General features: G+C 42.6%; 1 protein-coding gene across 3 annotated transcripts; it reads right to left on the minus strand.

Annotated features, from left to right (window-relative positions):
- Positions 1 to 326: 326 nt before the first annotated feature.
- Positions 327 to 24,574, minus strand: LOC146992232 (bromodomain-containing protein 4-like). 3 transcript variants are annotated; one of them, XM_085785057.1, is made up of 21 exons: positions 24,492 to 24,574; positions 21,422 to 21,659; positions 19,844 to 19,936; positions 19,129 to 19,266; positions 18,830 to 18,962; positions 17,121 to 17,569; positions 16,644 to 17,024; positions 15,527 to 15,655; positions 14,281 to 14,502; positions 13,815 to 14,068; positions 12,287 to 12,387; positions 11,941 to 12,198; positions 10,909 to 11,007; positions 9,472 to 9,921; positions 6,600 to 7,286; positions 5,385 to 5,485; positions 5,169 to 5,283; positions 4,367 to 4,500; positions 4,062 to 4,267; positions 2,143 to 2,392; positions 327 to 860 (listed from the first exon to the last, which is right to left on the minus strand). In XM_085785057.1, exons 2-21 carry the CDS (start codon positions 21,548 to 21,550, stop codon positions 792 to 794), a joined length of 4,398 nt encoding a protein of 1,465 aa, XP_085641183.1. In that variant the 5' UTR covers positions 21,551 to 21,659; positions 24,492 to 24,574; the 3' UTR covers positions 327 to 791. The 3 variants fall into 3 exon arrangements, with proteins under 3 accessions (XP_085641183.1, XP_085641174.1, XP_085641165.1); XM_085785048.1 differs by having other exon boundaries at positions 2,143 to 2,389; positions 5,169 to 5,289; XM_085785039.1 differs by having other exon boundaries at positions 5,169 to 5,289.
- Positions 24,575 to 26,246: the final 1,672 nt, after the last annotated feature.

The following is a 26,246-nucleotide window of genomic DNA, read 5'->3' on the forward strand; positions in this document are numbered from 1 at the left end:
TCAGACGACCGCCGAGCCTGACGACCTCCACCCTCCCTCTCCCCCTCCCCCTCCCTCTCCCTCTTTCCCCACCTCATCAACCGCGAAACCCCCTCAATTCAATTCAAACTGAAAACAACAATTATAGAGGCAAGATTAGGAGAGAAGAAAAAAAAAAGGAAAAAAAAAGAAAAGAAAACAGGTCAAAGTGATCTGTCCGTTCCTTTTTCACCCCGTTCTCTGGTCTTCTCTCACACAGAGAGCGAGGTTCCCGTAATTTTCACTTAAATTAAATCCTACTCATCATCATCATCATCATCATCGTCGTCGCCATCGTTTAAAAAAAAAAAAAAAAAAAAGTTCAAGTCCCCTCTTTTTCTTTTTCTGTCATCCATTTTTTCCTCGAGGGAAGCGGACTATGATTTTTTTTTCTATAATTTATGTTTTTTTGTTGTTGCAGTGCCTGTTTTGATCGCAGACACAGAACCATGACAACCATAAACACCAAGCAGACACCAAAACGTATCTGAGGTTGGAGGAAAAGACGGTTACTTCTTTCACTTTCACTATTATCCCTCCCTCCTCTCGTTCACATGACGTCAGCCAGCTGCTACTGAGAGAAAGGGACAGTTACTATTAATTTATGTGTATATGTGTGTGTGTGTGTGTGTGTGTTTGTGGGTTGTATGAGCAGCGACCGTGTGTGTGTGTGTGTGTCAGAGCTTCGTGGTCTATATGCATTTTTTTTTGTAAATCTTCTTATACGTGTCTCTAGGTCCGTTCTCTCACTCTCTCTCTCTTTTTTCTTTCTCTCAGAACAAGTTCTCCTCAAAAATGGCCATCAGGTCGCTCTGGAAGTTGATATCGATGGTGTCGGCCATCTGCAGAGGGGAGAGAGGAGACGACATGACGACACGTTAAAGGACGGGTTGAAAAAAAAATCATTCATCACTGTTTTATTGATTTTATTATTTAGATTTATATTTTAAAAGGTTGAATATGGAGAATGAGCAGAACACCGCCGTCTATTGGTCAAGATAGGAATTACAACAACAGAAAAATAACTACAGCAGTCGGGTGCAAAGTGTAACATTTAATTTTTTTCCCCCATGTTAAATTATATTCCTGCAGGCACTTTGCACTTTACATAGTATGCATTTTTTATATGTACTGTACTTTTTCTTGGTGACCGTCAGCCTATCCATGGGGGCAAATTGTCCTTTTTTATCTTACTGTTTCTATTTATTATCTATCTATTGTATCTGTATTGATTGTTTTATTAACAATGTTGTCTACTGTTTTATTGTTCCTGTTTGAGCTCTTGCAAATCCTTTTCCAATGTGGTCTCCTTCCACAAGGCAAATAAACTGACTCTGACTCTCTGACATAAATTAAATACTGAATTCTTCATTTATAACGCATGAATACTCATTAGTGTGTAGTTTATAAACACAGTTAGTGCTTATCAATGATGATTAAAACATTTTTAACTGTGTTTATAAACTACATACTAATGAATATTCATGTGTTATAAATGATGAATTCAGTATTTATTAATGCTTAACTAATGCTTAATAGTGTGTACTTATTATAAAGTGTTACCGAACTATGCAGTAAATGTGTGATATTTACCTTATGTTTCATTTTTACCGTCATTAAACAGCTTCGGACTGATTGTGATGTTAGATAAATGACTTGTAGCTTGTAACAGAGAGAGTAAAGGCTCGCTTTCGCATTGTGGCTGAAAACCAAACCTGCGATCAGAGCCTCGGACCCGGTGACACAGCGAGACCGCGACAGATACGACTACACAAACAGGCCTATACACATCGTAACATGTATATGATAATCCATCGATCCACTGATTGATTATAAAAGGCTTTGTTGAAAACAAAAGCACACGACCGGGAGGAGGGTTAGCAAAACAGCGGAGAAGTGACCCTCCAATGGCGTCTACTGGCTGCTACGATGTAAACAGGAAGTCACTGTCGAATCCATCAAAATTTCTTAAATTATTTTATTCAGACTAAATATAATTTTTAATGGAAAAGCAATAGGCTACTTGTATTGTGCACCGCTCTAAACGCCCTGTGGATGTATTATTTTTGAAGCTTTTAATAAAGATTCTCCATATTCAACCTTTAACAACAGTTCGGTTCGTACCGCCTCTCTCCTGCGCCTCTCCTGCTCGCGGCGTCGCGCCATCTCCCTCTGCTGGTCGAGGGCGTTCTGTGCAGCCGCGGACGTCGGGGGCGGGGCTGGAGGCTGCGTGGGCGGGGCCTGCGGAGAGTGAGTGGGCGGGGTCGAAGCTGGAGGCGTGGGAGCGAGCGGCGACTGCTGCTGCTCCTGGCGACGGCGGGTGTCCTCTGGCACTCGACGAGTTTGCTCCATTGTGTCATCGTCGTCACGGCTCCTGCAGAAAAAAAAAGAAAAAAGAGAGAGACAACCTGGTAAATACAGGATGAATATTTGGATGTCTGTACGTACTGAATTTATATTTGTTTTGCTGCCGTTCTTATAATTGTAGTTTTTCTGTTGTTGTTGTTTGTACGTTTTGCTTTTTACCTTTTGTTTTGCTTGTTTGTTAAATTTTTTCTGTTTTATGTCCTGTCAGGTGTACTTTTGTTATATCTCTGTTTTGTTTTTCTTTGTTTTTCTAAAAAATTAAATGGAAAATTAAATTAAAAAAATGTATCACAAAAAAAAATCTAGTAAATACAGGCTTTTTCTTTAGATCGATACTATATTATCAGAGAGTAAAAACTGAAAATAAAACATTTATATTTTATAAACAAAGCGCTGAGCTAAACTTGACATTTAGATTCTCCCATGAACAAGTCTGCTGCAGTCATGTGACTAAAATAACGGCAATTAGAGTAATTACAGAGGCGTTACTAATCCCAACGCTGCTTTACTGTGACATTTTGACATTTTGATATGTGACATTTCCTAGCAGAGGCAGAAGAAGGAGGGTTGTTACACATGAACATACATCTCTGAAACCCGTGTGTGTGTGTGTGAACCACCGAGCCGAGTTTAAGACGTCTATGTGTGCAGTCGGTGAACCTAAGCTTGCTGCTAGATGGGCCAGTCAGTCCCTCTACATTTAAAATACAATTAAGCCAATTACATTTAAAAAAAAAGTGAGAGAACCAGTTCACTACAGCATTAAAAAAAAAATTGAACCTCAAACTCTGAGACACTTGATCTGAAAGTTGCAGATCAAAGGTGTGATATCTTGTGGTGAGCTCAGTCATTTTTGCGAAATCTCTCCACATCTGAAAAACCACATCAAATCAAAACAACCCACCGGCGCAAATGATGACGAGACGGAGATTATTAAAAGAGTGACTGCAGTAACACTTGACAAGATGGCAGACTGAATATAGACTGAAAACAATTACCTTTAATTGTTGGTGCAAGCTATTTTTAGAACGGCGGAGCAGAGCCATGAGCTGCTCAGAGCTACGCTACAGAGGCTCATGGGATTTCTTGGTTTCCCTCATCAAACTCATCAAATACACAATCCAACAACTCCAAAACGCTCTGGTGGACAAGTTGTGACCTGCACATTCACCACGCTATGAGATAATAACAAAACGTTACGAGACAGAGTTGTTTTAGAGGTAAATTCATGCAAAACCGCTGTTGCACGTTTCTGTCTGTTTTTCAGCAAACAGTCTCTGCATTTGCTTCGAAAACAACTCGGTCTCGTAACGTTCTGTTATTATCTCATAGTGTGGTGAATGTGCAGGTCACAACTTGTCCACCAGAGCGTTTTGGAGTTGTTGGATTGTGTATTTGAAGAGCTTGATGAGGGAAACCAAGAAATCCCATGAGCCTCCGTAGCGTAGCTCTGAGGAGCTCGCGGCTCTGCTCCGCCGTTCTAAAAATAGCTTGCACCGACAAATAAGGGTAACAAACCTACTGCTATGACTACAGCGATTATGGCAATGGGCCAATTTGCTAAAATGTTGAACTATCCCTTAAAATAAGAAAGACAGCGGCTGATACGTGTGACACCACTGGTGTTATTTCATAATCCTGGATCGTTCCTCGTCAGACGCTCTCCTCCCTCCTACCGTAGCTTCTCCTGCTCCCTCCTGGCCTGCTCCGCCTGTGCTTTCAGCTGTCGCTCCCTCTCCTCCTTCTCCCGCGCCTCCTTCTCCCTCGCCACCCGTCTGAACTGCTCGAAGCTGTCGCTGGAGGAGCGAACGGAGGAGGCCGGCGTGGACGTGGACCTCTGAGCCAGACTGGCCCAGGAGCCCATGTTCTTTAACTTCACGTCCTGAGAGAGGAGGAGGAGGAGGAGAAACGAGAGGGTTAGATGGAACGGGAGGCAGCAGACGAGGCTCTGTCTTTATTTTCTCATCTCTTGTGTCATTACCTGTGTCTTCTTCGGAGCGATGGGAGTTTTGGGTTCTTGCTTGATTTTGTTGTCCTGCTGCGAGCAGGGCGGCGCTGGGGAGTCCAGGTGGCGAGATCCGGGGCGAGAGCCATCCAACGACTTCAGATCTAATCCTGAGGGAAACATTACACAGTGATTAACCAGAGATATCCATCTCAATGCAGCGGACAGTAATGCTTCTGTAAAGGAAACAAACAAAACCTCACAGCTCTCAAGTAATAGAAGCAAATACGGTTATTGTTTTTTAATTAATAATTAAAAACACAAGGTGATTGAGCATTTTCTGTGGCGGCTCCTAAACTGTGGAATGAGCTACCATTAGAAATAAAGATGTCCCCCACCCTACCTACTTTTAAATTACGTCTTAAAACTTATATTACTTTTATTCCTTGGCTTTTAACTCAGCATGAGAGTTGTGTGATCTCTGTTCTTGTTTGTCTTTTTATTATCATTTTATTGTATTTTTTAATCTGTTTGCTTTTAATGGCTCTTATTTTATTCCTTTTTTATTGTTATTTATATTAAATTTATTCATTCCTTTTTTATTCTTTTTAAATTATTATTATTTTATCTTTATTTCTAATCCTCATTACGTTTTCTTACCATTTTGGGCTCTATGACTTTTATGTAAAATCACTGTGCAGCAGTGTAAACTTTTATGTTTTGAAAATGTGCTATATAAATAAAGTGGATTGGATTTAATTAGATGAAATCTGGGAAATCTATTTCTAATGCTTCTTTAGTTTTAGATGTGTTGGGGTGCGAGGTGTCGTCTTCTCACTGTGTTTGTTGTCGGGTTTGTGTGAGTCCTGGCGCATGACGGGGCTGAAGGGCGAGGGGGGAAGAACTGGTGAATGGGAAGGCTTCTCTTCTTTAACCCCCACCAGGTTGGACCTCTGCTCCTGCACAAAGATTAAAAAAAAAAAAAAAAAGGCTGTTACAAAACATTTTCTGCCTTAAAATGTTTCATTTTTCTCTTTGGGGACATTTCACTCACATGTTTCTTGGTCTGTGGCGGCGACTGGTGTCCCATCGGATGGAACTGAGGCATCTGAGGAGAGTGCATCATCAGGGGAGACGGGCTCTCGCGCAGGCAGCCTGCACACAGACACACAAGGCTGAATTCAACCAACTGGGCAGCGACACCCACAAAACTGATGTGTGTAGTCCAAATGTCGTCTACTGAATCTGAAGCAACATCTTAAAGGGGCGTTTCCACTGCTAATTTTACGGGGCCGGGGCCGTTGGTGCGTGTCTCTATACAGTAGCAGTAACCACCCCTGAAGGACGACCTCCAACTTTTACAGGGACAAACGAGTCCCTGCTGTGGGGTTGGCACTCAGAACGGCCCCGAAAAACTTGAGCTTGAGGCTAACTCTGTCCTGATTGGTCATATGCCAACAGTCAGTCCCAAAATAAGTGGCATATTTTAAAACCCAGCATTATTATAAAAAAAAAACCCATCTACACGGCCAGAAAAAAAATGCATAAACCTAATATTATTGATACCTATAGGGCATTCCATGATGTATTGTAGAATCTGATTGTCTGGCCGACAAATACAAGTCATAATACGAACTCTGTCCTGATTTGAGTGGGTTTTGATTTGTTGTTAGTTTGTCGTTTGTTTGTTAGTTTTTATCTCAATGCTTTTTATTTTCACTATGAGCACAATAAGCTATTGCTTCAGCCTACACCTTTTGGTTGCATGTACTGTATTACTGACCAATCTATGCATTTTGTCAGTCTCTTCTTTTAAATAAATGAACTAAACTAACTAAACTAAAAGAGAATAAGACAGTAAAAGACAAGATGTATGAAAAGTGGAGAGATACAGTAAATATGTGATTATGTGACGATTGAAACAGCATTTTTAAAACCCAGCATTATTAGAAAGCGTCTACACAGTCACATACAGGTTAAACTTGGCTTCAGTTCAAGCAAAACCAAACAAAGATTAAAAAAAAAGATTTGTGTGTTTAAAGTATTAAAATATTGACCTTAGTATCTATGATTTGTTGACTCTTTTTTTTCCCCCTGTTTTTGTGATGATTGAGATTTAAAAAGAAATCATGACTACGCCTGATTTAGGCCTCATTGTTGTTGAAAAGCTTTTGTCGTTTATTTAAAATGTATTTAAATATCATCCCGTTGACGACCTTATGACCAGCCATCTTTCCTTTTTCAGCGTGGAAGCCGCCGTGTGTCTCACCTGTAGAGAACGGCTCTGCTTTGCTCCGTGGCGACGGCTGCTGCTGCTGATGTTGCTGCATCTGTTGTACCTTCTGCTGCAGCGCCACGCCCTTCTGCTGCTGCTGCTGCGACGTCGACGTGTGTGTGTGCGGGAACGGCTGCTGCATGTGCGCTGCTGCGTGGGCCGAGCTGTGTCTTTGCTGCGTCAGGGCGGGCGCCGGCGTCGTCGTCACCGCCACCGCCGCCGTCATGACCTGCGCGTGCAGCGACGGCACCAGCTGAGGAGCCGGCGGCCGCACGGGCGAATGCGTGTTGTGGCCGTGGTGCATCGGCTGTGTCTGTGCGGCGGCGGGCCGCGGCTGCAGCGACTGCAGGAAGGTGTGCACCTGGCTGAGGGGCGGCGGCGTCTCCGAGCTGGTGGGCGTCGGCTCCTCGTCGTCCTCCAGCAGCGCTTGCGGGGGCTGCGCCGACAGCGTTCCCAGGATGCCGTGCGATGGCGGCGAGGGGACGCGGGGGCGAGGGACCGGCTGCTGCTGCTGCGGGGGGAGGCTGAGGGGGAGCGACGGCTGCAGCTGCGGGGAGGGGGAGGGGGAGGAGGGAGGCAGGGAGGGGAGCGAGGACGGGGGAGGCTGCGGAGGTTTGGGAGGAAGCGGCGCCGCGCGGTTGCTAGGTCTCGATGGTTGCTGGGGAAGCGCGCTGTGGATGGCTGTGAAGCAGAGAAGAGAAGAGAACGATGAGAGAAGACAGGGTTCCTACACATTTGAAATTTCCAAATTCCTCACTTTTTCCAGACACTAATTTCCAGACTTCTCTGTAAAAAAATGTAAATAATTTGTGACATTTAAGTAAATAGATGTGCATAATATTAAAAAAAAGCATGCAATTTATCTTGTTTTCATTATTCTGAATGCGTATGCCATTATGCAACCAAATAGTTTCCAGGAGATTGTAGCTAGGTACAATAGCACATACAAAATAGTTAACCCAAATAACTTCAGATAAGACCAAACCAAGATAAGATAAATAAAATGAATATATTTCCATACAATAATTTAAATTTTCCATACTTTTCCAGACCTGGAAATGTATAAAATCAAATTCCATACTTTTCCATACTTTCCATACTTGTGTAGGAACCCTGTCAACTGTCCCTTCAAGGATATTTTCACAATAAAAGTCCCAAAGTTCTGCACTAAACATCAAATTTATTGAACCCAGGGGACAGGAACACATTTTGAACAGCTGCTCTGTTTAGTTCCTGCCCCCCAACCCCCCCTCGCCCCCCCACCAACCGCCCCCGACAAATGCTTTGGCCATGATGCAAATTACACAAGTCCTTGTAAAACATTTACAACACCACAAATATGTTTCCATTAAAAATCCCCAGGCAACTACAGATACAACTCTTGTATTGTTTAATTATTGGAAATGAACACAAATTACATGCAGAATGTAAACTGGCTTTTGTCTTTTGAATTCTGTCCAGCATGTAAATGCATCACTTCTTTCCCCCAAGTGTTCACGCTAGGAGCCCAGAGAAATGTGTACTACCCCCACCGCCACTGATCATGAAACCTACTCTACAGAGTGAACAAATGCATTTCATAGCTACAGCAGAATAAACACTGACCATGAAGTATCAGAAACTAGATTAATATGATAAAAATTGTAATTTATCAAAAAGAAATGCAAAGTATTTACTACTTTTACTACTGTCATGGAGCAAAAATATGAAATTCTTATCAAACAATAGGGCTGTCACAATCATTAAAGTTTTGTTGCAGATTAATCGAGTCATTTTATTTTTTCTCTAAAACAACTCTGTCTGGTAACGTTGTGTTATTATCTCATAGCGTGGTGAATGTGCAGGTCACAACTTGTCCACCAGAGCGTTTTGGAGTTGTTGGATTGTGTATTTGATGAGTTTGATGAGGGAAACCAAGAAATCCCATTAGCCTCCGTAGTGCAGCTTTGAGCAGCTTGCGGCTCTGCTCCGCCGTTCTAAAAATAGCTTGCACCGACAATTAAAGGTAACGAACCTACTGCTATGACTATAGGGATTATGGCAATGGGCCAATTTGACAAAATGTTGAACTGTCCCTTTAAGCTCCTCCACTCATGTGTCATTAAACCGTAGCGGAAGAAGGTGGCACAACGTGATGATGTCATCAAAAGAGGACAAGACGGGGAAATAGTCATGGAAATATGACATTTCTGTTAGTTTCATCCAGCTGTTTTTATACAGATGAATGGAAACGATTTTAATGATTGAAATAACGGCAATGATGTCATAATTGTGACAGGCCTATTAAACAAACTATTCAAAGTCATAATAATTGCTGTGACTATACCAGGGTTCTTACAGCTTAAGCCAAGTTCAATTTAAGACTTTTTAAGACTTTCTTAAAGCCACTTGAAACGAAATTTAAGACCGACTTCATAATAAACACAAATGCAGAAAAAAACAAAACAAAATAAAACAGCACATCAATTACATAGGGTTAGGAACAATTTTACCCACTTTCCTATGTGATCCAAGGTAAAGTGACTGCTACATGAACATTGGATTGTGTCTCTTTCCAGCTGTCCTTTCAAAATAAATGCATAAAAAGTCCGAAAAAAAAGAGAAATTTAGCGTTGACGGCCGCCACTAACTTCTCTATGTCAGAATGTTACCAATTATTTTGAGATTTGAGACCAATTACAATCATAAAATCCCACTTACCAAGTGTTAACATTTTTAAGACCTTTAAAAAATTGATTTAAGACATTCTAATGCCAATTAAGGCCTTGTTTTTAGATTAATGAACTCAATGCCTTTTAAGACTTTTTAAGGATCTGTAAGAACCCTGCTATACTGAAAATGAACTGTGTGAGTGAAGAGCACGTACCTGGTGAGGGTATGATGTGATGTTGGTTGAGGAAGGGGTGCGTCTCGGTGGGCGTGGTCTGGCTGCTCGGCGTGTTTGTGTTGAGCAGAGCAGACGTGACGGGGGGGCCGGCGGCGGCGGCAGCGGGGTGGGGGTGGGGCTCCGTGTTGGACTGCGTCGTCAGGTGTGGGTTCATGAAGTGGGCCAGAGGATCAAATCCTGAGGTCAACATCTGCGTGTCCAGAGACGGGACAGAGACGGAGACGGAGACGGGCACGGGGACGGGGACAGGGACAGGGACGGGGACGGGGACGGGGGGCATGGGGACAAACTGCGGCTTGGACTGGATGACTAGAGGCTGAGTCTGTGGCGGCGGAGGGACAGGGCCGACTCCGCTGCTGAGGGACTGGTGGTGTGGTCTCTTGGTGTCTTTGTTAGTCGAGGTCTTCTTCTGCTGCTTGGGAACCAGCCCTGGTGGAAAAACATGAATGACGTGTATATATATATTTTTTTAAATGACGTATATTTTAATAAAAAATAAATAAATAAAAAAAATCAGAGAGAGCTGGGTATCACTTTTTACTGAATTGATTTGATTCTGATTCAATTCGATTCACTTAGAGATATTTCAGTTTTAATAACCCAATTTGCTTGGTTATAAAAGAGATTTTCACAAAACTAATGTGCAAATTATACAAAGAGAGAACTCCTTAACCTGGTGTATTATTAAAAATAGTCATAACCCTAACCCTTATATTTAAGAGGAACTGTGCAAATCTGGTCGCTTTTTCTCTGTTTTGCTAACCCTCCTCTCGGCCATGTGCATCTGTCTACAATGAAGCCGGCGAGAAATCAATCAATAGAGCGGTAAATAACGTTGTATATCATATAAGATATTAAGATGTGTATATTTGTGTGGTTTAATTTGTCATAAATAAGAGATGACTGATTACGGGGCGCATTTGTGTCGAGGTGCCGCAGAGACGAGAGCTGGGGCACCGGGGCGGCAGAGCTGATCTTACAAAACTGTTTTTCAGCCAAGAGACGCAATAAGTGACACGCACGTGAAAGACAGAGAGCCTCTGTTCTCCCTGTAACAAGTTACGCCAATTATTAAATCATCACAATTACTCCACAGCTGTTTAATTATGGTAAAAATGTTGCATAGTTAAGCTATAAAACCTGAATAGTTCCTCTTTAAATTGCTCGAAAAGCAGAAACATTAATGCACATTTATTTAACACGACTCCACTCCAGAAGTAAACAGTGCAACGGCTACATTAATAGATCGATCTAAGGATTTTATGAATCAATATCGATTTTATATTATATATCATATTATTATTTATATTCAATATCAATATTCAATTTCAAATGAAGATCAACATGAATCGCAAGATAGATTTTTAATTAAAACCCAGCCCTGATGTTGTGTATAAAAGTTTGTGTGCCTGTTACCATTCTCAGAGTCTTCACTATCAGAGGAGTCGCTGCTGCCTGATGATGAAGATCCCGTCTTCATCTTTGTCACATTTGCCATTTCCAGAGGCTTCTCTACTGCAACACACACACACAAAAACACACAAAGGGTTCAGATATGACAGACTGACAGCTTCTGTCTGACGTTTGTTTTTCTTTTGTCGTCACACCAGCTGATTGTCTTGTGTTTACACAACAACAGTCCAACGGTCCTGTGTGGGAGGGTTAGGTAAACACACAGTGATTACTCAGTCGGTTCAGTGAGTTACGAGTACAACAGACCTGTGACTCAATCACAGTCAGATGTCACGCACTCTGTGTCTGTGTGTCCGTTACACACAAGACTGAGGGAACTGGCTGCTGACTTTCACTTTCTATTTCATCAACACATGATAAATAATAATAATAAGTTCATAATCAATACTATTTTTCATGTTTGTTGTGTTTTTGACTGTGAGAAAAAGCATTAAATACAATATAAATGTTACATTACAGTCAATGTTATCACTCATGCTCTGTTAAATCAGCAGTGACTCACTGTTATTCATGAGATGACATCATACACAGACTACAGTATGAGCTGCTCTTAAAATACATTTTGAGTCACTTATTTTGGGCAGAAAATAGTAGTTCATGTTTGTTGCCTGTGTAGCTGCAAATTTAAACTGTTCAACTGTTCCACTTAAATATGCAGGATTTCTGCATTTTCTTCTACCTTTTTAACATTCCTACTGCTTTTCTCCCTTTAAAAGGCATTAATCTCTCATCTTACAAGCTCTTTGCTTCAGCTTTAGCGTCAGCCTTTTTCACCATTGTTTCAACAATTTCTTCAGCTCATCTATCTCTAGTTTTAAATATAGTTCATGTTTGTTGCCTGTGTCTGTCTAGAAGCTGTCAGACAGGAGTAACTAGACTTTATGTAACACATTAGATACATCAGTTAAGCATCGTTTGATGACGAGCGGTAGAACAGGCTTTTATTGTGAAGGAGCTGTCACGCCGTCGACCTACCTGACGGTTTCTTCTTCTTCCGGAGGCAGCTGGAGACGTACTTCTCCAGCTCTCTCAGCGTGGAAGGCTTCAGCGTCTCGAAGTCGATCTCGATCTCGTCCGGGTTGGAGTTCTTCAGCGAGGGCTCCCGCGTCTGGATGATGTGCACGACGCGGCCCAGCTTGTCGCCGGGCAACTTGTTGATGTCCAGGCTCAGCTGGCGCTTCTCCTCGTACGACATCGGCTTGCACCGCTCAGAGGAGACGCTCCCAAACAGATCTGCAGGGGGGGAAAGTGTAGCAGGTTGTTGTTTAGGACTCAAACACTCTAACGTCATGCTGAACATCTGGATGTGTCGTGCTCTTACCCAGGTCGTCCTCCGCTTCCAGAGAGGCCGAGGGGACGAGAGGCGTCGGCCCGGGAGGAGGGAGCACAGCTGGCCGGCTGTTTTTAACTCCTTCCTTCTTACTGTGATTGACAAAGACATCGATCAGCTCCAGTTGTCACGGCTACGAGAGCATCATTCATGTTTTCACTAGGGCTGTCAAAGAAACTGTGTTCCCATCGAGAGGGCTGGTTTATGCCGATGCTTATTCCGAACCACGTCCATGTAAACACTTATTCCGATCGTGACTTTTGGCCGGAGAGCACAGCGCCGTCCTTTTTCTTTCTTTTTTTTTTCTTTTTTAGCGGCACCGTCCTTACAGGTGATCCACAAGCAGATGTCTGTCATCTGCGTTAAAAACATTTTTAAAGTATATTTTTTGAGGCTTTTTTTGTACAGGACAGTCGAGAGAGAGACAGGAAATGTGAGGCAGAGAGGGGGGGGAATGACACGCAGGACAGGGCCGCTCGACGCGGGATTCGAACCGGGGCCACCTGCAGTGAGGACTAATAGCCTCAACACATGGGGCGGGTGCTCTACCAAATGAGCTAAACACCGCCCCAGTGTAACTTTTTGCTGTGAAATATGACTGAAGGCACGAGCTCATGAAAAAAAAAAATCGATATTTTTGTTGGTCAAAGTTATTGTCAATACTCTATAAGGAAGAATAGAAGTAAATAGAAGTAATATTAGGGGGCGGTGCGTGGCGCAGTGGGTAGAGCGGCCGCCCCATGTAGAGGCTACAGTCCTTGCCGCAGGCGTCCCCGGTTCGAATCCCGCGTCGGGCAGACCTTTCCTGCGTGTCATTCCCCCTCTCTCTGCCTCCCCATTTCCTGTCTATCTCTACTGTCATCACTATCAAATAAAGGCAAAAAGCCGAAAAATATACTTAAAAAAAAAAAAAAAAAAAAAAAAAAAAAGTAATATTAGTGTAAATACCAAGGGGGCAGTTGTCGGTCTGAGAAGTGAAGCTCACTTCCGCGTTCAAAAAACTGCAATCCCCTCGGATTCCTCTGGGGGCTGGTGTCAGAAGGGAGCATTCCCCATAGACCCCCGTGTTAAAATCGCCGACTTTACATCCTCAGTAAACATGTTAAAAGCCTGGTGTCAGAACGTTTTTTTCGTCTCAATCGATAGTTTCTACCCCCGCACACACTCTGAGGGGGTGAATTTTTTTTTAACTCTACAGTTTTACTGTTATTAGGTTAAAATTCTGGCCAATCAGGGCGCGGAAACGTTGAGTGACAGGTCTGAGCAGCTCCGTGGACAGCTGCTTCGAGGCCAGTGGGCGGGTTCTCGGCCGGCCAATCCAACATGGCGCTGTCCAGGCCGCCATATTTGAGTCACAAAAACGACTCCCCAAAACCAATGGGTGACGTCACGGACGCTACGTCCATTCTTTTTACAGTCTATGGTAAATACTAATATTTAGTATTTTAATCGCGATTAATCAAGTTAATTTTTTAAAAACCGTTTGACAGCCCTAGTTTTCACCTCTAGTAAAACCTACCCGGGCTTCTTCCTCTCCTTCTTCACGACGATGGGCTCCTTGCTGCTCTTGCTTTTCTTGGGCGGCTGCAGCATCACCGGCGGAGGGACGTCCACGGTTTCCTCCGGCCCCGTCTTCTTCTTGTGCTTCTCTTTCTTCTTCTCCTTCTCCTTCTCCTTCTCCTTCTCCTTCTCCTTCTTCTCCCTCTCTTTCTTCTTGGGCTTGAGGGTCTGCGGCTGGGAGAGCGCCGCCAGCTGCTCATGGACAGCTTTCAGCTAGACGACACAAACAAAAAAACACACACAGTTGTGGTCTTAGAGAGATAAAACAGCAGACAAAGCAGACTGGCTCCATTTTTTTCTTTTCTTTTTTTTTTGTTTTCTCCGTGTTTCAGCGATTACCCACGTTCGGTAAAGCTGTTCTGCATGGCCCACCCACCTGTTGTGTCTCATAAGCCTCCCTCCCCCTTCATTTTCCATCCTCTAACCTGTTCCTGCAACTCAGCCAATCGCTGTTGCCTTTCGTGCTCCGAGTCTCCGCCCGAGGACTCCGACTCGGAGGAACTGGAGCTGTCGTCGTCCGAGACAGCGGAAGGAGGCAGGGCTTGTCGAGTGGAGGGGGCAGGGTGGAGGGCCGACGATGGGGTGGGAACAGGGGTGGGCTCCTCTGGCTCATCAGGCATTTTGGCGTAACGCATCTCAAACACGTCCTGTTGCCGGGGAAACAGGGAGGAGTCAGAGACAACGTTTACTCGACGTGAGCGTCTTTACAGGTGGCGCATATATGGCTCATATGTTCTGCTATATAACCATAAAACAACTGGATTTAGTTTAAGGCTGCAACTAACGATTATTTTCATTATATATTAATCTGTCGATTATTTAAACGATTAATTGATCAGTTGTTTGGGCAATAAAATGTTAAAAAATGTTGAAAAATGTCAATCAGTGTTTCTAAAACCACAAGATGACGTCCTCAAATGTCTCGTTTTGCCCACGAACCAAAATTATACTCAGTTTATTGTCATAAAGGAACAAATAAACCAGAAATATTCACATTTACAGGGACAACGAGGAGTTTTGGAAAAGTGAAGTGTTTTCACACTACATTTATGAGCCTCCGCGCGCACCGTAAAATTCTTTGACCGGCGTAAGACGGACTCATGTTTTCATTCATCAATAATTAAAGTCAGAGGTTCAAAGAGGTTCACATACCGTCGTAGTTCCAACCATAAACGGTGATTCGGCTGCGTTATTCTCATGACTCGTTGCGAAACCGAAAGTAAAGAAACGCTGGTCGGCTCGACCAGCATTTCCACCACCACTAATAATAACAAAATAACGATAGAGACAAAACGATATATTTATCGAAAATGGGCCCATTAACAAGTGTAGGTAGCGTAGATTCATCCACATTAACGTGAGACTTTTTTATAACCGAATAGAAACTCCTCGTTGTCCCTTTAAGAAGCTGAAATCAGAGAATTTTGACTTTTTTTCTTAAAAAAAAAAACTACTCGATTATCAAAATAGTTGACGATTAATTTCATAATCGATCATTGTTGATTAATCAATGAATTGTTGCAGCTCTAATCTAGTTACAACCAATCAGTAACAGAGATCAATCACATTATGGCCAGAAGAATGTGGACACCTGACCAGCATGTACATGTACAGGTTCACGTGGCCGTCCCGACGCCACACCGATGTGACGCGAGATGCGCTGCTGCTTACCTGTAATTTGCGCGCCATGCCAACCACGTCGTGGTCTGGAGGATTGTACTTGTAACAATTGGAGAACATCAACCTGACGTCTGCTGCGAACTCCTGGGCCTCTCTGTACTGTCTGTTGTCCAGCTTTTTCTACGACAGAGACAAAAAACAAACAAAGGTGTTAAAGAGTCGTACACCAACATGTTCCTATATGATCTGTGGAGGAAGATTTAAAATAAGTGCTTCATACATATATGAAGTACACTAGTCTACGACATTTTCCCCCACATTTCTTGAGTTGGAAATCATCTAATCTGCAGCTATTAGATGTGATTCTGAGGTGCATTCACAGTTTTGCCCAAACCTATATCCACTGTCATCTATAAACTGACCCACCATGTGAAGGTCAACATGATACTGAACATATGTAACAGGAAAATGTTAAAATAATTTTCCTGGACATTTTCCTTTTCCTTTCATTTCCCCTGAGTAGAAACCGGTCAGCTGTTTTCCAGCCTGACTCTTGGTTACCAGACCATAACAAATTAACAACCGATCTATTGTGCATCTCTGATATCTGGTTTTCAAATGTAAATGACATGGGTTGTGTTTCTCTACATTTTCAAAATGTATTGTTGTATATGTATATTACAGGTTGGTGACATGACCAGTATATAAACACTTACAATAAAGGCACATCAGGATGAAATCTAATCTTGAAAAAACACATTTGCACATTTCTCCTGCATTCATTCAACATCATCAACAGTCAATCATGTAACATTAGGAGACGTGTTTTCAAAAGTAGTTCTGAGTATTTGCTTCATGTGTCGTAATGTTACATAATTATTTCATAGCGTGGTGAATGTGCAGGTCACAACTTGTCCACCAGAGTGTTTTGGAGTTGTTGGATTGTGTATTTGATGAGTTTGATGAGGGACAGGGGACCTGTACCGTTCACTGAGCAGCTCACGTCTCTGCCCCGCTGATCTCAAAACAACATGCACCGACAATTAAAGGTAATGAACCTACTGCTATGACTATAGGGATTATGGTGATAGGAGGATTTGCCAAAATGTTGAACTATCCCTTTAAGATATAAAAAGGGGAAACGCTGCATCAGTCGAACTAAGATCACCTTGATGGAGCTGAGATCCATGGGATGCTTGATGATGTCGTGGTAGTCGTGGAGGCCGAGAGCCTTCACGTCGACCGGCTTGTAGAACGGCCAGGCGTACGACACGTGTTTCTTGGACAGCATCTCTCTGACGAGGCGCGCGCAGAACCGCAACTGGTCCTGGCACTTCCCCGGCGTTCCCGTGCCGCCTCCTCCCGTCTCCAGGCCGGCGCCCAGGTGGTGCTGCGAGTCCGGCTGCGACGGGTCTCTTTTGGGCTGCTTCGACGGACGGCCGCTGTCCCGGCGCGGCCGAGCCTCCGCGGAGACGGGAGACGATTCGCTGAGCTGGTCGTTGGCCGTGGGCGTGGTGGTGTCTGCTTTCCTCTTCTGGCTCTTCCGCTGCTGTTGGAGCATCAGGGGTCAGAGGTCAGAGATCATCAGACCTGCTGGTTGCATTACAAGACAAGGCGGTTCACTCTCCTCCATCTGTCTCCTTACCTTGATGGGGGCGGGGGAGCTCTGCAGCATCGGGGCGGGGTGGAGGCCCGGGTGCGTCGTGGTGGGGGGGACCGAGGTCAGGCCCTGGGCCAGGACGTCCGGCGTGGAGAGCGCGAACGGGGGAGCCAGATGGGCGTGGGAGGGGGGCGTGGGAGGCACACGTGGGGGAAGCTGAGGCTGCGGCTGAAGCTGGAGCTGAAGCTGAAGCTGAGGTTGGAGCTGGAGCGGAGGCTGCTGCGGCGGCGGCGGAGGAGGAGGAGGAGGAGGCTGAGGGTGAGGATGAGGATGAAGATGAGGATGCGGTTGGACGAGGGGGAGGACAGGAGGGAGCTGGGGGGCCGGGGAGGGGCGGGGCTGCGGCGTGGTCGACGGGGAAGAAAAGCCTCGCGTGTGCGGCGTGGAGGACGGGGACGACGAGTCCTGGCCCGAGTCCGACTTTGAGATCAGACCTGGAGAGGAGATGACAAAGAATGAGACGATTCATTTTGTCCAAGGACGACTTTAAAAAACATGTTTCTTTGTTTTTAAAACACATTTTATTGTTTCTAAACACAAACAAGACCCATCCACCCCGACCCGTCAGACAGCACGAAGAGTTAGACAAGAAGAGGTGCAAAACAGTCAAATCAAGCAAGACAATAATAATAATACGACGGAGTATTAGGGCCACATTGAGAAAAACAGACTTCGAGAATAAAGTTGTAAATTTACGAGAATAAAGTTGTAAATTTACGAGCATGAAGTCATAAATTTACGAGAATAAAGTTGTAAATTTACGAGCATGAAGTCATAAATTTACGAGAATAAAGTCAACATATTACGAGAATAAAGTAATAAATTTACGAGAATAAAGTTGTACATTTACGAGAATAAAGTCATAAAATTACGAGAATAAAGCCGCAAGTTTATGAGAATAAAGTCATAAATTTACAAGCATAAAGTTGTAAATTTGCGAGCATGAAGTCATACATTTACGAGCATTAAGTCAACATATTATGAGAATAAAGTCATAAATTTACGAGAATAAAGTCATAAAATTACGAAAATAAAGTCAACATATTACGAGAATAAAGTCGTAAATTTACGAGAATAAAGTCGTAGTAGGCTAATATTACGAGAATAAAGTCATAATATTTTAACCTGTTATTTTAGAGGAGGAAAGTTGTTAAAATGCGGGCCGTGGAGCATTTCATTAAGTTGTCTACTTCAGTATAGGTTTCACAAACAAGGAGAGCCCCAGTATGTAGTTTTTCAACCTTAAAATAATGTTTCTAAACTCAATGAAGTGGTACATCGCAGCTCAACCAGAGTGCTACCTGTACCACGAATCCTACATACTGGCACTTGGCACATCAGCACCACATTGTCATCAGTATCAGGACTTGGAAAAGAAAAAAAATTGCCAAGGTTGAAAAACACTGTCAGTCAGTCAGAGCTGGATTTAACTGTTGAAGTCTAGATGTGGGTGTGGTTAGAGAAGAGGAGGAACCGGTACAGACATCACACAGACACAGTACACAGGCTGGGCTGGTTGGGGCAGTTTGCATGTCACTGCAACGGAGGCTGCTCCATTTATATAAAAAAACAAAACAAAACAACACAACACCCACCCATCACAAACATGTCATTATCTCTTCCCTGCTGCACACACATATACACACATTTACACAAAAACATTTCTCTATCCCTGTAACTCCTCGGGTTCTCACCTGCCTCCCGCCTGCCGCCACGCCGTCCTTTCGAGACCACCGCGATCTCCGTCTCGTCCTGCGGCATCTCTGAGATTTTCTGTAGAAAGACCTTTTCCAAGGACTCCGCCATGAGGACGATGTCGTCACCAGGCTGAACAAACAAACAAACAAACAAACAAACAAACAAACAAACAGACAAACATGTTAAGAAGGCACCGGCTCTTTGCATATGCTCTTTTATTTTTTTATTTGCCTGGCTGACGAGGACGCCGTCGTGACTTCGTGACGACCTCATGACATATCTGGCTTCTCCTGACCTTGTTGTAGATGTAGCAGTTTGTGAACATTGTGTTGAAGTCTTGGATGCAATCCTGGGCGTTCCAGTAGTAGTTGTTCTCCAGCCGTTTCTTTATCGTGCCCATGTCCATCGGAGTCTTGATGATCTTGTAGTAGTCCTTGAAGCAGAGCAGGTGGAGACTGTTAAAGCAGCATCTTAATCTGAATGTAAGTAAATCAATATACGGCACAAAACTGATGCGCTGCAAATTATAGCTAATGCTAATTCTCAACTTTCATTCCATATGAGCTTATTGACAGATAGATAAACTAGAATCTGAGCTAAAAAATTGAATATCATTTACATTTATCCTTTAATTTTTCATGTTTTTCATTTTCTTTATGTTGTATGGGACAAATTATCAGATATGCACTTTACTTTGTGTACATATATTTTTTTGTGTGACTTGTGTATCACTTGCAGATATTATAATTAGCAACAATTTCCTCTTGTCGACAGCTAGAAAACCACAAAAGAAGAAGTGTGTTCAACCCAAGAGAAGGAAAGTGAGCTGTCATACAGTAGTTGAAATGTTGTTAGAATAAAAAAAAGTAAGTAAACACTCCCTCTGCTGCCGTGTGGCTCATGCTTTGCATATAAAACGCATTACCGGTAGGCGGCTGCTACACTGCTATTGTGCGCCCCTTCGACTGCACCGCAAGCACGCAACCTCACACATCAACACAAAGACTCACAGGCAAATTGAGCTTGATGGCATCTACGGGAGCTTGGAAGGGCCATGCAAAGTGGTGCTTCCATAACGTCTTCAACACCACTTTTAGCAGGTACTGTGGAAAAAAAAACAAAAACAGGCACAAAAAAAATAAATCATTGGTTACGCAGCACAGATACAAAGATTTACAATCTGATTGATAATCCATTTGCAAACTCGCTCTTTTTGTTTCTCATTTTAATTTTTTTTATTTGTTGTTCTTGTCTTATTCTTATTTCTCATTCATTTTCTCATTCATATCTTTGTTGCTTCTTATATATTTATCGTATAAACTGAAATTTTTGTGACTCTCTTTCCTCCCATTTGTAAGCATGGATATCATTTTTTGTCATTTTTAACAGCAAACTGAAGACCTACCTTTTTAGCCTGGCTTTTAACCGAATCTTATTATTTTTATCGTTATAAAACATTGAATTTAATTCATTAATTAATTTATTTATTTATTTATTTTATTCTATATTAATTCATTCATTCTTATTCTATTTTATCCTATTGCACCCATCTATTTTACTTCATTTTATCTATTTCTTTTTCTCCTCTTCTTCTCATTTTATCTATTTTACTTTTATCTGGTGTTTTCCCCATTGCAAATGATTGAGTGTAAGATAGCGTTTCCTCTAAAATCCAGTGTTCTAAAATGATTGTGTGAATGCGTATTGTGTATGTGAATGTATGTGTGTCTCCCAATATGTGTTCCCTATCTTCCTTGTTTTTATCATGTGAAGCACTTTGAGCTGCCGTGGGCATGAAACGTGCTATACAAATAAAGCCTGATTGATTGATTGATTGATCACTAAATTGATTACGAAATTGAAACTCCTTAAATCGTACTCCTTCCAAGTAAGACGGTACCCTTTTAATTTAATTTTATATATGTTGGTTTTGTATTATTATTTGCTTCTGTTGTCTTTTTAATGTTACATACTGTACATAAATACTATCCTTTTCATTTTTTTTACACATATGCATAGGTATATTTTGAGTATGTATGTTTCTCTCTTTTTTTAATTAATTAATTAAACTATTTTCATTTTTCTGTCTCACTCTCGCCTATTTATTTCAGTTGATTATGTAACCAATTTTAACTAGATGACAGGCAGGTGTACTGTATATTGTTTTTTGTGTTTCTGTTTTTCATTTTCCAAAGGAAATATCATTGTTTTATTTTAGTTTTTTTTTAACTGATGGCTCCAAGTTCAGGGTTGGGGGGAAGGAGGGGAGTTGTGTAAAGACTAAAAATCAATAAAGATATGCGTAAACCAAACCAAAAACCAAATTGAGATTTGGTTGTCTGTTGTTAGCTGGGGTTAGGAGAGCCTTGTCTGTGTCTGTGTGAGTGTGTGTATGTATAAGTCCTGTAATGTGTTTTCCTTGACTTTGTATCATTTGTATAATTTTGTGGAAGGACCCCCTCAAAAATGAGATGATTCATCTCAAGGGACTATCCTGAATAAATAAATTCAAATTCAATATTCAATATTCAAGAAGGACAGACAGACAGACAGACACCTCCTCTCCTCCTCCTCTTTCTCTCTCTCACCTGTAGCTGGTTGGTCTGTCGTTTGGGTTTGGAGGAGTTCCATGTTTCGGGCGGCGGGGGGTTGAAGGCGAGAGGCGGGGGGGCCGAGGGGGGGTTCTGGCTGCTGCCCGCCTCCAGGCCGTCTCCCATGGCGGCGGCGGCGGGTCGCAGCGGCTGAGCGGACAGTTTAGGCAGACTGGACCTGGCCGGGGCTGGGGGGACGGCCCCCCTCAGGCCATTACACTCCTGTCTCGACGCTCTGCAACAGACCACATCATCACCATCATCATCATCATCATCATCACCATCATCATCATCATCATCACCACTACTCCTCCTCCTCCTCTGCTTCGTATTGAAACCAACTCTGACTCAACTGTTCTCAGGGCTGGAAACCACAGACACTATCACTACGACCGACTGCGGGTCGAGCAGTTCAACCTGCACGCCGCTCCACTACGCTACTACGCCTCCAGCTGCACAACGGCAGCGCTATCAGAAACGGAGGGAACTTGCGGAGGCAGATTAACACACACACACAATCTCCTCTGTGGCTCCGTAACACTGACATATTGTCATGTAGACATGTCCACATTGACCTCTGTATTATGTAGCTGGATCAAATACACGTCTCTTTAAATTCAGCAGCTGGATTTCAAATGCAAACAATAAATATTTTACTCTTGACTCAACATGAAATTAAAGAAGTTCCCTTCTGCAGCGGATCTATCTAACCGATCAGGTGGTGGGTGAACTGGAAATCATCAGTGACTAGTAGTAGTAGCAGCACTTTCATCAGTGCAGTAAGACTTTCATCGTATTGTGTTGCAGCAGCTCAGTGACTCAAGTAGCAACGTAACTGGATATAAACGCTGACCAGAAATCAAAATGCTAAAAAACTGATCAAACTAATTGAAAAACTGAAAAGGTATGAGGTGCACCTTCATATTCATATAATAACTAACACTCAGATGTTGTTATTTGTCATGGAAATATGACCAAATGAGTAAAAAAGTAGAGGGGGAAAAACTGTGTCCAGCTCTCTTTAGTAGACGATCACCTGTCGTTAGCTACGAGCCGCTAAAACGCTTTTACAGCTTCTAGTAGGCAGCTCAACACATGCATTAAAAAAATAAAAATAACAGCCCATCTTCTTGACTAGGCCGTACGATGTCAGTAGTTTTGGCGAGCGGTCCGTCTGGCTTTCACAGCTCATTCCCTGTTTGGAATTTCACTGTTTCTGATCAAAAAGTTGGATCCAGTTTTATGTCCCGACCCGGGGCCGCGGGTACGGTAACGGTACCACACCACGCCACAGCGCTGCGGTGGAACGTCTGCAGCATGACGCTTCAAGTCATTAAATACACGTTGTGCAATTACTGTGCTGGATGAAACCTTTGATCTTTATTATTACACAGGTCAGTTATAATCATACAAGCAGCAAGGCGAAGCTATTAAATATAGCTCTGCTGGGGGGGGTTTCTTACAATTTACAGTTAATATTAAGCTTTTGTGTCTGTATTTGTACAAAGTCTGGGAATTATTTTACAGAAAAGGAAAAAAAAAATATTAAGCATGATTAACAGGAGCAGTGAATCTGACAAACTGTTATTTCCCTTCAAATACGACTTATTTTTGCCTTGTATGATGTAAGCAGGTACATAATAATGACTATTACAACATTTTACATTTTGAAATGTGATAATCAAGCACTGAGAAGACACAATTTATTGTCTTAATGTTGGGAGTCTCAAAGATTTTAATTAAAACAAAGTAGTGACAAAGTAGTGATTCCTGGCCAAATGCTGATATTAAGATGCTGCTAACGTATTGTATTTTTTCCTAACACTGCAGACTCACATTAAACACATTGAAGTGCATCTATCTCCAATCAAGACAAAGGTCATTTGTTTGGCATTTTCTAAACAACAGATCAGCTTGAAATATTTCAGGCAGCAGTGAAAGAAGCAGCAGCAGCTACTGGGTGAAGGTCTGAGGGAAACAACAAGCTGCACAACCACCTAGTTTCTCCTCTTCTCCCTGTGCCATCAGATCCCAGTTACTCACAGCATGATGGAAAAGGCTAATTACCAACTGATTTGATGAATCAAAATTAATCATGAATTTAAAGGGATAGTTCACTCAAAATTGAAATTTCACTCATTATCTACTCGCCCTCATGTCGACTAAGGGCTGGGAGAAGTTTCAGAGTCCTCCGTGCCTTCCCTGAGTTACAGCGGGGCTCAGCGCAGCACTGCATGTCCATATGACGGTAGTGAATGGGCCTAACTTTTCTTCGTCCAAAAAGACACACCAAAAAACATCCAAATACCTCCATAGTGCTTGTCTGTTTTGTCCCTCTTGTATTGAAGCCCCAACATGAGAAATTGTTCTGAAAAAAATTAAATTAGTCTATATTTTAAGCTTGTTTGTAGCGGAAGCTCCCAGTGTCTCAGTTCACTGCTTTGCCTGTGTCTGTGCAAATCTCGCGCAATTTGCATTGACACCCAGTTCTTGCGCAAATCGCGCAAGATTCTGGCAGAGCAACACTGGGAGCTTCCGCTACAAACAAGCTTATAATATAGACTTATTTAATTTTTTTCGGAACAATTTCTCATGTTGGGGCTTCAATACAAGATGGACATTACAGACGAGCACAACCGTCATATGGACATGCAGTGCTGCACGGAGCCCCGCTGTAACTCCGAGAAGGCACGGAGGACTCTGAAACTTCTCCCAGCCCTTAGTCGACTCGACATGAGGGTGAGTAGATAATGAGTGAAATTTCAATTTTGAGTGAACTATCCCTTTAAGTTATTCTATCAGCTGTACTCATCAGAAGCAACCTTCACAAAAAATGATGGCTTTAAATGTACCCAAATCATCAGAACAGTAAAGAAATCTATTGGATTCCCCATTTACCAACTGATTTCTTCATTAAAAATGACAATAATTTGCTTCTTGACCTGTTGCATTACACCGACCGGCCGAACCAGCGCCCACAGGTGTTTTCCAAATCACTGCCACTGACCTCACACCTGCTTTTCACACCAGTTTCAAGAAGAAGGCCAATTATTTTCTGGGGACTTACATGTTTGTTGCCGTGCAGCTGTGCAGCCTAATCAAATTGAGTGATCATATCTCAGTTGGTGAGGCGGCGATTTCCTGAGCTAAGGCGGGAGGTTGGTCAGTGACACGCTGAGGCGGCGGCGGCGGTGGGTGGTGGTGGGGGTGGGGGCAAGGAAACCACAACACACTGAACGACGGCGCAGTGTCACACCTGTGAGAGACACGGAAAAAAGAAAAAAAACATGTGGTTTATTTCTTAAGACGACATTGAAACAAACTGCCGGGTTTGATTTGAACAACACAGGAACGGTGCAAACAAATGCTGAAAATGTGATGCCACTTCTGCATATCTCTGTAAAACCAGAGCATTTGTGGTTTTTAATATCTAAAACTGTTCAGTTACACAACAACATGTGCAGGACAAGATTTCACACCAAGACAGACGAATGTGTGTTTCTTTCTGCTGCCGATATGTGCGTTAGTTTCAGGATGTGTGAGTAAATTAGGTGTTGCCACTTTACAGCCTTTTTGTGTTTTAGCTTATCTAGTGTGACTTCAACTCAAGCAGGCTGAGGACAATGCAACTACTGCGATTTCCATGATTTATTGGTTGAAAACACTGAACCTTGACCTTGAACACTGACAGGTGGGGTAGATAGGTGACTTTTAATAGAGTCTGTCTGAATGACAATTTGTCCTAACAACTTTTTTCTTCTGTCTGCCCTGAACAGAAAATTGTATTCCTCAATGACCGCTGCATTTTACTTGGACTCTGAATATTAAAAATGTATTTATTTACTCAAACTTACGCCCAGTGGGATCTGAAAGTCAGACCATTGGACCGCACTGTAAATTAAACACAATGATAAATAAATAATAACCCTTCCTCTGTTAAAGGCACCAAAACAAACACTGACTATTAGGCTAGTAGTTCGTATTCAACAAACTTCTAGCGTAACATAATAACTTATGAATGTCCAATATTGTGATTCATGAAACTGAGGTGTCACACAGCCATTAAAATATAATTTCTAACTACCTTGGTTTGTGTTTAATTCTTATTTTTGTTTTGTTTAAATCCAACCACACCCTGAATATCTACATTAAAACACAGTCTATCATGTATTATAATTAAATACCAGCACTCACATTATGTTATGTTATATAACTGTATAACCAAACTAACAGGAACAAGAACAAACAAATAAGGAAAATAAAAATAATACCAATATAAATACAGTAACATGCTTTGAAATGGGGATGGGTGAAGCAGAGCTGTTTATTACATTTTATATTATTATTATTATGTATTAGGTTACCGTCAATGTCGAAGCTAAAAGACAAAATGTCTTCGCGGTTAAGTAATTTCACTCTTTAATTAATTACTCCACTAAATTTATCAGCCATTTTGCCACTATATCGCATCACGTAGGTTTGTCCTGCTGCCGGTAACGTTAACCGAGGAGAAGCTCACGGGATGTCATCATCACCCGTGACGTTATTGATCACCGACGGTCAAATTAAAAGGCAAATAGCCCCCAAAATATATACTTATTAACTTCTCCTTGCTTTAATAACCGTGTATTATAGGTCGGTACGTACTTCGCCATGTCTACTCCTCCTCGCCGTGTGACAGCAGCAAAGTGACAGCTCCGCACGTAAACGGCCTTTCAGAATACAACTTGCACCGGATTGATATTCTCGAAGTGACGTACGTCGCGCTTCACACACAGCGTTCTGCGCCATCGTGCGTAAACTGCGCTGCCGAAAAGCACGT

Source organism: Trachurus japonicus, chromosome 1 (assembly GCF_045865225.1).
Source record: "Trachurus japonicus isolate A0001 chromosome 1, Traja_1.0".
Lineage (NCBI taxonomy): Eukaryota > Metazoa > Chordata > Actinopteri > Carangiformes > Carangidae > Trachurus > Trachurus japonicus.